The sequence below is a fragment of the Camelus dromedarius genome, chromosome 1, assembly GCF_036321535.1.
Source record: "Camelus dromedarius isolate mCamDro1 chromosome 1, mCamDro1.pat, whole genome shotgun sequence".
In the NCBI taxonomy this organism is placed as follows: domain Eukaryota; kingdom Metazoa; phylum Chordata; class Mammalia; order Artiodactyla; family Camelidae; genus Camelus; species Camelus dromedarius.
Window position 1 is genome coordinate 42969827 of NC_087436.1, and position 15379 is coordinate 42985205.

The 15379-nt window shown below is 38.2% G+C and overlaps 1 protein-coding gene and 1 non-coding gene across 25 annotated transcripts in view; both read left to right on the plus strand.

The window, feature by feature from the left end:
• CAMK2D (calcium/calmodulin dependent protein kinase II delta) overlaps nt 1-15379 on the plus strand; it is a 285770-nt gene that overhangs the window by 211941 nt on the left and 58450 nt on the right. For all 24 annotated transcript variants that reach the window (XM_064479564.1, XM_031466965.2, XM_010981098.3 and 21 more), the window contains one exon: nt 5841-5924. In XM_064479564.1, coding sequence (XP_064335634.1) covers nt 5841-5924 — 84 coding nt within the window. The remainder of the gene's footprint in view (nt 1-5840; nt 5925-15379) is intronic.
• On the plus strand, nt 8721-8824 carry LOC116149139 (U6 spliceosomal RNA). Its single transcript, XR_004132761.1, has one exon. It is a non-coding gene; the product is annotated as a U6 spliceosomal RNA (small nuclear RNA).

Below are 15379 nucleotides of genomic sequence, written 5' to 3' on the forward strand. Positions count from 1 at the left end.
TACTTTATTTGAGAGAAAACCGATTGTTCACAGACAGCCTCGCTTGATGCCAAAAACGCCTCTGTAAGTAGTAGGTACTCAGGAAATACTTGCAGAATATTTTACATATTTTGTGATGAGCAAATTAAAGTTTTAAAAATATTATAAGGTATATACAGAAAGATTTATGTCTGTGTGTGTGTTTCATCTTCTATTCTCCAAAGTGCCACTTTCTTCTCTGCAATTTTGATGATTTTCAAATTTCTATATGATCAAATTACTGTTTCCTTGCAATTAAGGAAGAGGTTAACTCTAAACAAATTTTCAAATTATAGCATTTCTTACCAGGCTTATGGATTGTTTTGATATTTAGCCTGAATACATTATTTCACTCACTGATTTTCTTCTGCCTCTCTTTCCGCCATTTCCCAATTTCAGCCCATTTTTCATGTAGTGTCCTGAATATAACCACTCCCTATAACCCCAATCTCGCCTCTTTTCTGACTTTCAGTTTGTTGAGATTAGCTAAATCTTTTAAATGTCCTTCACTTTGAACAACAACAAAGAGAAAGAGAGCTCAAAAAGTGCTTACTTCTTTTGTTTTACACACAAATGCTTCTCTGTATCCCTAAACACACAAATGTACTAAAATGTACACAGAGCTCCCAGGATTCACCATCTCTGATTGGCCCCCACTAGTTAATGGGAGTGGCTGGTGGGGCAGCCTTGTCAGTCTCCCCTACAGGCAGCCTAACTGAGGACCTCATTTTCTGCTGCCTATCCTGTTTCAGTAGTACCTGACCATTATCCTTGTCTGTGATATCTTTCCAGTTTCATACTGCCTTTTACAGTAAGGCTCTCCCTAAGCACCAGGTGAATTCAGTACTTCCAAATTTGGCATTTGGTTTGTCATATTTTGACATATGAGTAAGCTTGTTCTTGTTAACTGCAAACTGAAAGAAGGTAGGACCTAGAATTAGTTCTATAAATCTGAGATTCAGAGAGAGGTTTTTATCCTATGAAAAGGTATGGTTGACACAGATAAAGAATATGCAGTGACAGGAATCGGGGTCCAACAGAAAGTAGCAGGGCTGTCACAGAGATGGGCAGAGCAAATCACTGAAGATGCATCAATTAATTAGGAGGTCCTCCCCCTCGAGAAGCTCACACTTTCATATCAATAAGTATTTACCATGCAGTGTGGGAGCACCTTCACAGAGACATGAGGGAGGTGCTCTGGAGCACAAGAGAGGAATTATGAAGTTCTGCCTCTGGTTGAAATTTCAGTCATTGGGATGAGTCTTCTGCCTTCCTAGTGGCTGAATGAGAGGTTTATTCACAGACATTCAAGGAGATGGGATCAGCACATGCAAAATCTCAGAGGCATGAAACAAAAAATTTGTTACAGCTAAAGTATAAAGTATACTGAGATGAGTGGTAGTTAATGAGATTTTTGTCCTTTTGAATAGTTTGGCTTCTATCTTAGACGTTTCAGGGATCTGGTAAAAATTTAAGTAGGAAGGGACGTACTTGGGTTTATGTTATGTGATGATGATTTTGGTCGCAGTGTGGAGGATGGCTTTGAGGGTAGCCTTAGGACAAGGAGCCAATTAGGCTAAGGAAGTAGTTCAAATTATGCATTAAACAGCTTGAACGGAGGACTATATAGGAGCAAGCAAGTTCCAGGTAACAAGCCTCTAAACTCTAAGAGTCTGTTTAGGGGAAATTGGAGCCCCAGAGGCTGGTTTCAAAGATAGAACTCTAGTCCTGTCTAGAGCAAAGCAAGAACCCTACCTCACCCACCAAAAAAGAGGGACTTAGGCTCAGGGATGCAATTCCCAGGACTGTATACAAGATGACGATTGGATACCAGGAGTAAGACAGAAGCTTTATTGTCAGAGCTGAGGCTGAAATTTAACATCAACACTTGGATGATACTTACAAGAGGGTTGGCGTGAACTCCTGAAATCTATTCCGTTTTGGTGCTCTATGTTTTATCTATTCTGCTAGATCACAAGCTGTTTGAGTGACTGTGTGCAGGGAAAAGTTTCTGCTTTTTCATTTAAAATACTTGAGATTATATCCTGGCTCTGATTCTCCATAGCTGTGACACTGGGCAAGTCATTTAAGCTCTGTGAGGTCAGTGTCCTCTTTGTAGATGAAGATAATAAACACTCCTTCACGGGGCTGTTACGAGACTAAGTGAAGTAGTCCAGTGGAACATGCCTGGGCTGTGAAAGCTGTTCAGTAGGTTTTCAAAAACATCTTGGTATGAAACACATGTCGCAGTACTTTGCCCACACAGTGAACGTTGTTGAGTGAATGACCAGTTATCAGGCTAGTGAAAGCAATAGTGTCCAAACAGAAGTACACAAAATTTCAAATTGTGGTAATTCGTTTCTCAAAGCAAGCTGGTCCCAGAGAAACAATGACAGATGGAGAGTAAAATTCACATTTTTTCTTCAGTATGATGGTGTCAGTTAAGTTCTTGCTAAAGTATCTATTAGAGTAATGACTTTAAGAGGTACATTTTAAATTCTAAGAAAATTTAGCATTTCAAAAGTGTTCAAAAGAAACACATAGTTTCTAAGCTTAAGAGAATGTGTTTCCTTTTTTTTTTTTTTTTTTTTGCTTTTTTTAAGCTATTTTTTAAAACTTAATGTACTCAAGTTCAAGCAAATTCTCGTGGTTACCTACCTAGGGAAAAGAAGTGGGCATGTGGTGTACTACATTTCTTTGGGGGATATTACCTGACATATTCTAGGTTTTAGGAGTAAAGGCATGTTTTAGTGTGAATGACTTGTTTTTATATTCAGTGTTATCTGCCATCGTAGTCACATGTATTTGATTAATTTTACCTTTTAAAATATAGTATCGTTGAGTGTGGAGCCTTTTTATTTTAATAAGACAAGAGCAGAACTCTTTCTTCATGATGTGTTAATGCCAGAGTTTCAGGCTTTTATGTAATTTTAATGAGTATAAGAGGTCTAATACAAATAAGAGAAATAAAGCCATTATAGAAGCTGTCTACTGTGTCTTATTATTTTTTTAATTCTCATTTTCAGGTTCAAATGTTTGCTTTTCCCATGTTACTTCTTCTGTCTCTCTGGCCCTGACCTCTCTGAATACCAGCCAAGAAGGCTAGAAGTAACACCCTGTGTCATTACACTTGTTAAGATGGCTAGAAAATTTACCAAAGAGAAATAGTCTGTTTCTCCTATGGGATTAGAAATGCTGTTTGCAGTACGCTTCTGGTTTTTTTGTTGCTGCTAGGAGAACAGGATAACTGCCGTGATCTTACTTCATGGAAGAATGATTTTGCTTGGTTGCTATTATGTCTCTTTTTTAAATATTAAGGTTTTTTAATGACAGTATGTTGCAATGGATACATTTCCAACAGTAAGTAAGTCTGTTTTCTCTTTGTGTGATCTGTTCTGATATTGCTATTGGTTTTTCAGAACAAGAAACATGCTGTCTCTAGAGAAGGCAAGCCCTCATTAAACTCCCTGTTAACAGCATATATCATGATAGACTAGATTCTTAGGAGTTTAATCTCCTGCTAGAGAAGACCTTATTTATTTTACCTTCAGTGTTTCTGTATTCATATGGACATCTTGTGGAGTAAGCCTGCCGTTTTAACGTTCACGCATTTAGATGTGGGCTTCCATGTTCTTAGGAGTAAGGACCCTACTGGCTGCTGCAATGATAGTAGTGCTGAATATGAATGAGTGTGATGATATTCTCTTAGCATTTGAGTCTCCAGAAGAGGTAATAATTTATATTTAAGATCATCTTTTAATTTCTTACATAATGACTCACGTCCCTGTCTTTTCTACTAGATGCAATATCATTAACAGTTCCTATTCCAGGCCATGTAGTCTCCTGAGTTACTGAAGACATGAATTAAAGTTGACCAATTCTAGATAGAAGGGTATGGATTGTGTATAAAAGGGTAGTCAAAATTCAGAGAAAGAAAGGACTACTGAGAACTGTAGTTAGCTAAGGCGATCTCTAACATGGAAATGATTTAGAGCCACTCTCAGAGAAGGAAGGTAGGGGAAGAAAATTGAGGGTTCAAGGAATAGAAAAAGTATAATCAAGGGTGAGAAGGACAAGTTTATTTTCAAGAGACTTTAAAGAGATTTTTAGGGTACATGCTCAGAAGAAGAAAGAAATGATGTTGGGTGAATGAAAGGGCGGTGGGGCAGGGACGAGAAGATAAATGATCTTCAAGTGCCAGCCAGGGCCTTGGTCTTTAATCTGGCCTCTGACATTGGTTTCTCATCGGATTCCCTTTGTCCATGATTCAGCTGGGGAGGAATGGTTGGAATGAGAGAGAGCAGGTACGGCAGATGGGAAGCACTGGGGAGCTCTTCAGGATGGCTGTGCCTATCCCCACCTCAGGATCAGCTGCCTCCACATCCCTCCTCCAGGTGATCTTGGTGCTGTAGGCAGGGGAGCCACCATTGTTGCTCAGTAACTCTCTTCACCTCACACCTGCCAAGCGAACATTTCTATTAAGTAAAGTGTGAGGTAGAGTTGGACCCACTGTGGTCCATGTAGGGCTTCAGCTATAACATGTGGGTCTTTTCTTGAAGTCCTTTCTCATTGTCCACCCATCCTCCTCTAAAACAAACAAGGAAAGGGAAAAGTAATGAAAATGGAAAAAATGAAATCCAAAATCCTTTGCCTCATTTTCTAATATAATTTTCAGAGAAGTAACCATGCCTCTCTCTCTCTATATATATATATATACACACACACTTATTTTTAAGTACAAACTTGTCATGAGGATGAGGGGAAAAGCTCTTTCCTTGGGCACTTTGCATCCCAGTAAATATAATATGCTTCATCAGTGATTTGTAGTTAGAGGAATTTCTAATTACATATCCTTTTAAGTATTTTTTCTTTCTTTTTGTGCTTTTAAACAAAACTTCCAAGTAGGAATAGTTATTTTTTGGTAAAGTAATTTTTTTTTATTTGAAAACTATTATTTTCAGAAGTAAGAAATCTTTTACTCTAGATTCTAGCTATAAGTTGTGATTTAAGTGTACCTTATTGGATTCTACACTGATTTATAGCATATGAAACTTCCTTTTGCCATCTGCCAACTTAATGTCTCTTACATTAAAAGTCTAGCTGAAACTTGCTCAATAGTGTTTTAACTGAATATTCCCAAGTCTTCTCTTTAGTTTCCAGTTACAAGTTCACACTGATTATTGATTTATTAGTACATGGTGAGCTCTTTGATATATTTTGAGGTTATTTCTTCTCCTAGAGAGTTCTTCAGTTACCATTAGCACCACCCACCCATAGACCACCTCACTTTCAAAAATATTTACTAAAAATTTGCTTTAAATTTGTCCCTAGGATCTATGCTTTGAGTCTTATTTTATGAATGACTACTTCTCATAGTAAAGTAGGTAGGCATCATGATAATTATCATCTTTTGCAGGGTTCTCACCCTATCTTCAGTTTTCTCCTAATTTCATGTGTTGGGGAGGATGTTCTGATCCCCTTCACAGGTTCAGTTTTAACTCCCATATAAGTCATTGCGAATCAGAACTGCTAACCAAGTGGCCTGAAAGTATACACCCTGACCATGTGGCACAATGGATTGGCCTTCATATCTGGGAAGAAAGATGTGTTTTTTCTAATAAGCTCCAAAGCAGGACACATTAGTGTTGATTCTGTTATGGAGAGAAACTCGACCCCATTATTTTAGTACTCTGAGAGCCTTGTTTTGTCTTGATGAACAGATCAGCAAATAAAGAAGCCCAAAGAAATTTTCTTCCTTAGTTTGCCGTTTCATATTGGTTTTGTCAAGTTGGTTTTGATTCATCAACGTCTGTTTTCCCTAGGTTTTGCTGGCACACCTGGATATCTGTCTCCAGAAGTCTTACGTAAAGATCCTTATGGAAAGCCAGTGGATATGTGGGCATGCGGTAAGGAGTCATATTTTCATGCAGATTCTGTAGGACACCAGTTCTGTTGTAATTAAAAATAGTATCTCTTCGTTTTGAAGTTGGTGTTGTCTAGCGGTCAACTTAGAGTTAACATTCTCAAACTTCCACCTACAGCTTGGTCACGTGGAGGGACTGGTTGAAGCAGGTTGCTGTTTCTGATTCAGTAGGTCTAGGGTGGGAATATTTGCATTTTTAACACGTTCCCAGGTGGGGCTAATGCTCCTGGTCCTGGGAAACACCTTGAGATCACGGACGTAGAGCAGCCCCCACAGAGGTCATATACTTATGTTCCTGTCCTCTCACCTTCTCCAGGCAGCCCTTACAGCGGGTGTCATGTCTGCAACACGAGGTATTCAGCAGGAGTTAAGAGGGAAATAGTGGGATCTTGGAAAAAAAATGAAAATGACTGTCCTGTGGGGATTTAGACCTTTGGCAACCTACTCTAGTCAAATAAGTAGCCTGTGCAGGCTCAAAGATACAGAATGGAGAGGATTTCTACTGCAGTTGTTATAACAGAATCTCTGCATGTCAACACAGACTTCTCACATAGGTGAGGGCTGACATACAGAAGGGGTGCTACAGGGTCTTCTGAAACATGTTTCTACCAGGGTTATTGACAGGAGCTAATCCTCTCGGTTCCTGACACTGTCATTACTACCAGACTTTAAAAGAGTTTGACTTTCCTATGCTGCAGACAGATTTTGTTGCCTTGGGTGTTCGTCAGTAAGCTTGGAAGGAGTTGATAAAAAAAAGAAAATCTTTGGTTCTGAAAATAACTTTTTGATTTAGTTTTGTTTAAAAACAAAAATAAATTCACCACTACTGCTTTGTCCAGCTAGATTATCCCACTGTATTTCATGTCAGCTTTATCTCCTTAGCAACAGCAACTTGGTGTTTTGTTTGATCTTAAGCTGATGCATCTTGGGTTTTTGAGTTACCCTCATGCCAGGGAAGGCAGTTATGAGAAGAGCACAGTATTTGGAGCCACAGTGCCTGGATTCGAGTCTTTGCTTTGCACCTTCTGACCCCATCTCCTTGATGCCTCTAAGTTGGCTTCTTTACCTATAAAATAGGAACATTTCACCCTCACAGAATTGTATGAGGGTCAAATGGGGTATACAGTAAATGAAGACATTTTATAGTTTGTAAAGCTATTGAACATACAAATAGCTATTATTATTCCAAAAAGTTGGAATTGTCACCTAATTAAAGTGCGCGGTCTTAGGTGTGCCCCAAGCTGTGTCTTCCTCCTGCCTCCCGGAGAATGTCTTTTAAGCAGGAACTCCAGAATGACTTTGGGTTAAAGCATTGCCTCAAAATGTCCTTGTTCAAATCTAGGCATGAATGGCAGATAACTCGACTTTTTCCCTTGCAATGAATCAGCTCCCATCACTGATCTGTTTCTGCTGATGAATTTAAAAAGGAGTCTAGTACCCTGAGAGGCAGGCAGATGTAGATGGGTTTTATGGAGGGTACCGTGGAGGTGGGTGTAGGTAGCTGAAGTTCGGCCCTCAGACCTGACACTGGAGAGAGAGTGAGTATGGTGTAGACGGGTCAGAAGCAGGGCAAGGAGGGCTTGCGGTCAGGGCACCTCATAGTCTTCACTTCATCAGAAGGGCATCTCCAGCCTCCCCCCACTTCCCTTTTTCTTTATTCTTTCTTCTTTTTTCTCATTTCCTTCCTAGTTTTTCCCCTTCTTCCTCTTCTCTCCCACCTGCCTCCTAAGTTAGGAGGCCGTGTGTGGAGCAGGTAAGAGAACACACCCAGCCCCTCAGTCCTGCCCTCAGACCGGACCGGCACAAATCCTGCAGTCCCGCATTTCAGCTTCCTCTTATAAAATAGGGATAGTGACAGTACTTGCCTCCTAGGACTGCCAAGAGGATTTTTTTAAATAAAGTAAATGTGAGTTATTATTATTATAGTTATTAGAAAGTGTTTCTTTATAAATGAAGTTTCCAGATAATGGATATGTAGCCCTGTGAGAGAGACTGAACACATTTTAATGGATGACTCAGCATTATTGTTGTGACCGCCAGCCGAGTATTGTGATGCCTTCACCCGTTCATTTGAATACCAAATTCTCTCTCTCTCTTCTTTCTTTCTTCACCTTTAGATTATCTTCTTGTTTGCATTTTATTCTGCAATACATATTATTGTGGACCAGTTTCACAGCTCTTGAATCATATTTCATTCCTTTAAATAATTTCAATCATTGATTTGTTTCTTGAATTAAAAACATTGTTTTACAACGTATCAATGTTATTGGTGTTGAAGAATATCAGATCTTTAACACGAAATCCCACAAAACCCGTGATACTGTACTAGGAATTCTTTCATGGCTCTAGAAGAGAATCAGTGCTGAAACTTACATACGTGGAAATGTCCAGTCCCTATATGGGCCCCTTCACTTTAGTGGCTCTGAGCTCAGGGTGGGCAGCTGCATTTTTAATAACTGTGACATATCATCATGTTTTAGACTTGCTATCTTAGACTTCACCAAACACACTGTGCTCAATTTTAATATTACTTTGGTAAATTTGAGCACACTTGGTTTTGGAATTTTCTGTTTGAGTACATTTCCATAATACAGTTTATGTAGATAACCTTTTAAAATAATGGCATATCTTGTAATAATGGGATTTCACATCTGTGAAATGTGAGATAACTTCTATGAGAGAAGCTCTAAATTACTTGGCTGGAAGAGCAAAGATAGATGAAGAGTTGTTTCTCTCCTTGTTGTCTGAGCTGTGTAACAGTCTTACAGGCTGTTAAGTAGTGCTCACTTCGGCAGCACATGCACTAAAACTGAAACGATACAGAGATTAGCATGGCCCCAGTGCAAGGATGACACGCAGATTCGTGAAGCATTCCATATTTTTGAATCACTTTGCTGTACACCTGAAACTAACACAACATTATAAATCAATGATACTTCAATAAAAAATAAGTGAATATTAAATAGACACTGCACATGTACCTACAAATATATATGTGCATGCAGATCTCATGAATGGCTAGAAACTTAGAGCCACAGATTTCAACCCCACTTTTGCTGTGAGCAGATCCACCTTCCATTTTGCTCAGTTCTATCCTTACCTTTACTTTTTTCACACAATTTTCTACAAACAACCAAATCCCTTTGTGACAAGCTATACCCTGTTTAGAGCATATATTTGCCATCAGCTTCCACTTTCTTTAGAGATTGTGGCATCTTTTAATTGCATGCCTAGAAATGCACTTGGGGTCGCACAGCTACCTGCAGAAACGTCTTATATTTTCTAATATTACCTACCTAGGGGAAATGATCTCCCACTGCCTACCACCAGGAACATCATAATAGATTCTTCTGCCTTTTGTTACATTTCTGGGTTACTGCTCTGGGCTTGGAATATTGTTTCACCATTTTAGTAAATGTCATGAGAGTTTCATTAAATTCAGCGTACTTCTAAGATGGTGCACTTTTCTTCATCCCCACTGTAATAACCACGAAAGAAATGTACGCATTATTTGACAGCTTTTAGGTAATGGCATATCTTGAGAGAAACTCTTTTTCAGCCATCTGTCAGCACTAGCTCTTGCCAGTTGAATAACTATTTCTTTGCAAGGTTAGACATTGGATAGTGTGGTAAGAAATGACAACCCAGATAACAAAAGAAATGCAAGATAAGCTATTTGGCAAAATGGCAGGTCATCTTCTATGTGAATTAAACTATGAGCACTCACTCTGGCTGTCTTTGGGTCGTTGACACAGAACGGAGTAAAGCACAGTATTGGTGTAATGGCTTAAAGAAGCCTGTGCATTATTTTCTATTAGAAACATGCAATAATCTGTACACAGGAAATTTCAGATATTTACCACCATTACCTTGCTTTTGTGATCTCACACAGAATAGAGCCTGACCTGTTCCTGGTCTTTGAAAGCTATTAGTCCATTACTGGAAAGTAAATAATAGACATTAATGAAGCAAGAACATAGCCCTGTGTTCTGCTATTAACAACAGTAAATTGATTTTGATAGTTTTCTTGCATATAGAGCTGTTTTCATAATTCCCTAACGGGATGAGCAAATGTTGTTTAGAGATACCACTGGAACCAAACTTCCTTCTACATCCTGGCTTTAGAAAATAAAAAATGTAAGCCATAAACATGGCCAACACACAGACACATGTGCACACACACATGCCTTGTCTTGCTACTTCTCTACCTGAATTAGATACCAGAACAGTTATGAGTGATAATAAATTAGTGGCTATCACAGAATACACTATAGCTTTTGACCAACCTTTGAAATATTATGGAATGTATTTCTTTTTTTTCTTTTATGGCCAATTTAGGTCCAGCCATTGTGTGTTTTCTGAACCTTAGCCTTTTCATATTTCAGCTGTGATAAATCAGCATCAAGCACTTTTTAAGGAAGTACTTACCATTTTGAAATCTCAAAGCTACTGGACAATTCGTTGCTCTCAGCAATTCTGCAGTGCACTGACACTAGACCATCACAGGTGCGCCTTACAGTCAGAAAGCTCTCACCTTCATCCCTCATGACTCACATCTTCATAGGTCCTCAACCCACAGAGCTTTACCCTCAATGATAGTCCCTACCAATATCCTCTTACTCTGAACTTACATCCCTTTAGATATTTCTCAAATATATAGTGTTCATAGTTTCCCTAACTTAATGTTTTTCAATCTGTAGATCACAGACCACATGCTTCAAAGTGACTACCTGAGTGCTTATCAAAATACAACTTTCTGGGACCTACCCAAGAACCTGAATAATATTATAATAGGATATATATATAATAGGATATAATAATAGGATAATAATAATAATAGGATAATATTCTCTGTGATGTTTAGGAATTGCATTTTCACAAGCTTGCCCGGTGATTTTGAGGCACACCAACTTTTACCCAGCTAGTTGCAAATTCTTTTAGAGCAGCGGATTTTGGGATTGTGACAGAACAGAGCAAAGGTTGCAAAGAGCTGGCCTCTAGATGTCTTGGCCAGACAGTTGGACCTTTTATATTGGGGCATTGGCATTTATCTTTATAATGTGTTACCAGGAGATTTCCTTGGAAACTGTCAGTTCCTGGCTTCTCTAACCGAAAGAACTAATAACAGGATGCTTTTGTTCTTATGTGGCAGCTGTACCTGCCAGACAATGACACCTGCTCTCCCCTGGTTCCTGCCCTCCCTCGTGCACAAGGCGGGGACAGGCATTCACCCCAGCCTGGTGCCAGAAAGCCTTTCAGTTTGCCACTCCTACTACATGGTCTGAATAGTTTTCATTATCTGAAAAGTAATTTTCTATCTTGCTTGCTTTGATCTTATCTTTGTTCTATCCATCATTGCCCTGTAGGTCCCAGAGTGTTAGTTGAGCATTATCACTATTTGAACTGTGATTTCTTTCTTTCTTTCTTTCTTTTTTTTTTTTTTTTTTTTTTTGCATAAGGGATAAAAGGGAGCCATACATATCCCTCACTGGTTAATTGTGCGTTTCCAGACCCCACATGCATTTTGCATGCAAGCTCATGGTATGCCCTTTAGTTTCTGAGACTATGAAGTGGATGTCTTTTTAGATTGCTCCATTAAGTTGCCTGTGGCTTCTCAAGAGTTTCTCAACATTGCTTCTTCATCTCTTTTTTTCATAAAAGCAGGCTTTAGAATGGTTTAATCATTAGTGTGATTATAGCTTTAATCATTTTTCTAACTCTAGACTTTATTAAAAATCAGTTTTGAATGTTCTTGATAATGTAGTCTTTCTACCTAATCAGTAATCAGTGCTTCTCAACTTATTAATCAAACAACTCTAGCATCTCCCAAGCACAAATATGTACATAAGATGATGAAGACTAGTTTTAGGTTCCATTTTTAAAATGTTATATGAAGCTGACTATGTCAAAATAGCTTTTTAAGTTTTTAAGGAAAATTCTCTCTACAAAAGTAAAGAGAATGATAGTATGATGAACTGATGGCTAATCTTATTTCATCTACACCACCCTACTCATTCCTCCACCCGAGATTATTTAAGTCAAGTCCAAACATTGTATCAATACATCTATAATTACTTTAATGAATATCTCTAAAAGAAAAGGGCTTTTTTAAAAGTGTGACAATGGTAGCAATATTTTAAAGTATCATATAATAATAATTGCTTAAAATCATCAGGTATCTAGTAGTTTTGCTATTTGCCCTCCTGTCTTATCATTTTGTTATCAATTTGGTCTTTTAAGTCTCTTTTCACTTGTAAGTTCTGCTCTTCTCTTTCCTTCCCACTCTCCTCACTCCTCTCTTCTCAATTTATTTGTTGAAGAAACCTGTAGTTCCTACAGAGCACCCCTCAGAGTACCCAGTCCTGGTCTCTACACTCTGGTTTCCACTAACGGAAACCAGGACTCCTTGTAGAAGTAACTAATCCCAAGTCTGGAGCAGGAAAAGTACAGAATGATTCAGGAGCACCTGGCCGTACCAGGAAGAACAGAGACTATTAGAGACCACAGAGTTCACATTAACAGGACTCAGGAGCCAACTTGAAGAGTCTCCTACTGGTTAAAGATGGGATAATTAGAGGATAAATAAGAAAAGTTACAGTAATAGATTGAAACATCAAGTAAGTTTAAATCCATGCATTCGTAATGATAATCAAAACAGAACAGCAATCCTAACCTTCAGAGGATGCTGGGGAACTAATGTATTATTTTGAAAACTGATGTATAAAAAAGGAAAAAAATCAATTCCTCTACTTTTCTTACATGAACTATAAGTTGTTCTTAGACTAAAAAAGGCATAAAGGAATTAGAATATCATTCTTTTGCAAAACAAAGTATCTAGGCAGTGATCATCGAAGGCTGCTAACATCATGAGAGACATCTGACATTTGGAGGTCATATCGCCCCCTGATATGTTCTTGCAGAAAAAGCAAAAGAAGACTCTTTGATTGGCTTTTAAAAATGTTAGTGCCTTAGTTATAGATAGAGAAAAAAGACTCTTTTTTTTTCATTTATTCTCATATTTTTTCTCTGCCAGGAGAAGATGGTAAAATACTAGGATTATAAGAAAATTATAAATTGGAACCTTACTAGTAAGGCAAGGATTCTCCATTAGACAACAGAAAATTTAAAATATTCAAGTTAAAGTGCATAGGTAAAGGAAAAAGTGGCTACGGGGAACATTTAAGGCAGGACCTTACTGTGTGACCATCAAGGCCTCTCAATTCGACAACACAAACACTTTAAAATTGAAAATGACCATTCTTGTTAAAGTTCATAGAGAAAGAAAAAGTGACCTCAGGGAGTGTTTTAAGACAAGACTTTGTCAAACTTGCTTGTGGCTCAGTTATGTTTCTTAAGCTGTCAGCCTCCACTTCCTCATCTATGAAATGGGAACAGTAACATCTACCACATAGTAACATATCAAGGTTGCATGAGCTAATGCACTAAAGCACTTGTAACTGCCCAGTTAGTGTCATCTACAATAAGACTGACTAGTATTATCCTTCTTAGTATGCCACAACTCTCGTCTTTGTTCTATACTTTCAGAAAATAGAACCACAAAAGAGCTATAACTCAGAAATGCTTCCAAATCTGGTCTAATGAGCAAGTCAGAGTTAGTTTACAGAACAACATTTATTTTAATAGGCCTTGACAGTTTAACATCAGCCTGCTCAGTAGTGCCTCTGTAACTTTTTTCTTTAAGTCTTCTGACCTGAAAGTGTTTCTAAATCTCCTCTATTTATGCTATTATTTTATTAAAAGTACATTTTTGGTAGAAACCCCTCAATCAAACAAATAATGAGCATTTATCTACACTGTGGCTGCTGATTCTTGGGGAATGAACTGTCTCAGAGCCCTCCCCTCGCAGAGAAGTACCACAGCAAGTAAATGTAATGCACAAGAATAAAGCCTCAGAAGCAGGCCAGGCTTGCAATCCCAGCCTAGGTCCAGAATGCTAAATGTCACAGTTGTGAGCTTGTTTTTTAATTTTATAATAGCCTAACTCCAGTTGTTATTAGAAAATGTCTAATTAAAAATTAGTATAAACTATTGCCATTACAAAACTGATTTTCCTCTTCACTCCCTAAACCATAGCTGAGGGCTAAAACCGTTTAGGGTACGTTCTCTTTTCTACTTGCATCCTGGGGACACAAGCACAGGTACTCATCATCATCATTGTTGTCATCATTATTACTAGATGCATCCATTACATCATATAGTAAAAATATGAAAATAAATTTCAATGAATGCACATTAAATCTATAATGTAGTGAAAGATGGAAAAATATTTTTATGTTGTGAAGGTGAGGTACCAATATATTGTGACTTTCTGTATGGTCCTTTTTTTTTTTTTTTTTTTTTGATTTTTAACTCCACTGTGATGAAATAACTTTCAATCTCAACTTAAAAACTTTGTTGGGTTTTTATTTAATAATGTTTTTTAAAATGTTTTATTCTGGTAGTGATCTGATTTTGAACTGGATCTCCCTGAAGCAGGTTAGAAAAGTCTAGGGCAATTAAACCCGTGTTTAAAGCCATTGCAGCTGCGGTGGTGTCTATCGTGTAAAGATGTCAGGCTAATGGACAGGACAGGGCTAGATGTCCCTGACAGAGGAAAGGTAAGGAAACAAGTGACTAGCCCTGATGAGCGGAGAGAGGAATCTAAGGCACGCCAGGCAGTTTCCCTATCTTACCCACCTCTCCCAGCCTTCCCGCGGAAAGGGAGTACAGCAAGAGGAAAAGAGGGGGCAGGAGACATCAGAGCCATGGCAGACCTAACTTCAGGACAAGGGGCTAGAAAAGAAAGTGAAGACCTTAAGCAGGGCAATAAAGTATTTCAAAAGTAGAGGAAGGGACGTATGATGAGAAAGAGGACCTTCCCAGGAGACATTTAGACCCTAGATATGATTTCAAAGCAAGTTAAAAGCCAGTGATGACAAGAATTTTTTTTTTAACTTTAAAGTTAAATCAGATATTGATGACTGATTTGTGAATAATTGCATATTTATGAAAAATATATCAAATTATGTTAAAGCTGAGTATTTAACTCTTTGAATTTTATGTTCAACTTCAGTCTCCTCTTCCTTTTCCCTCATTGTAATATATACTCTTCTGTAGTATCACTGGTTTAGTTGTTGTTGTTGTTGTTGTTGTTGTTGTTGTTGTTTTAAAGAACTCTATTTTTGAAGACTCAGATCATTAAAGAGAAAAGGATTTTCATCTCCTTATATGTTATCCACACTCCCAGGGACCCTGGCTATTTAGAGTCTGAAGTTACAACCAGGGCACCATCACACAACAAAATGTCCTAATTAGCAGCAGGATGACTAAGAGGAAGTTAATAACATGTTATGTTTTTAGCCTGTAATTTTCTTTTTTGGTGGTGTCTTTGTCTGGTGTTGGTATCAGGGTGATGGTGGCTTCAGAGAATGAGTTTGG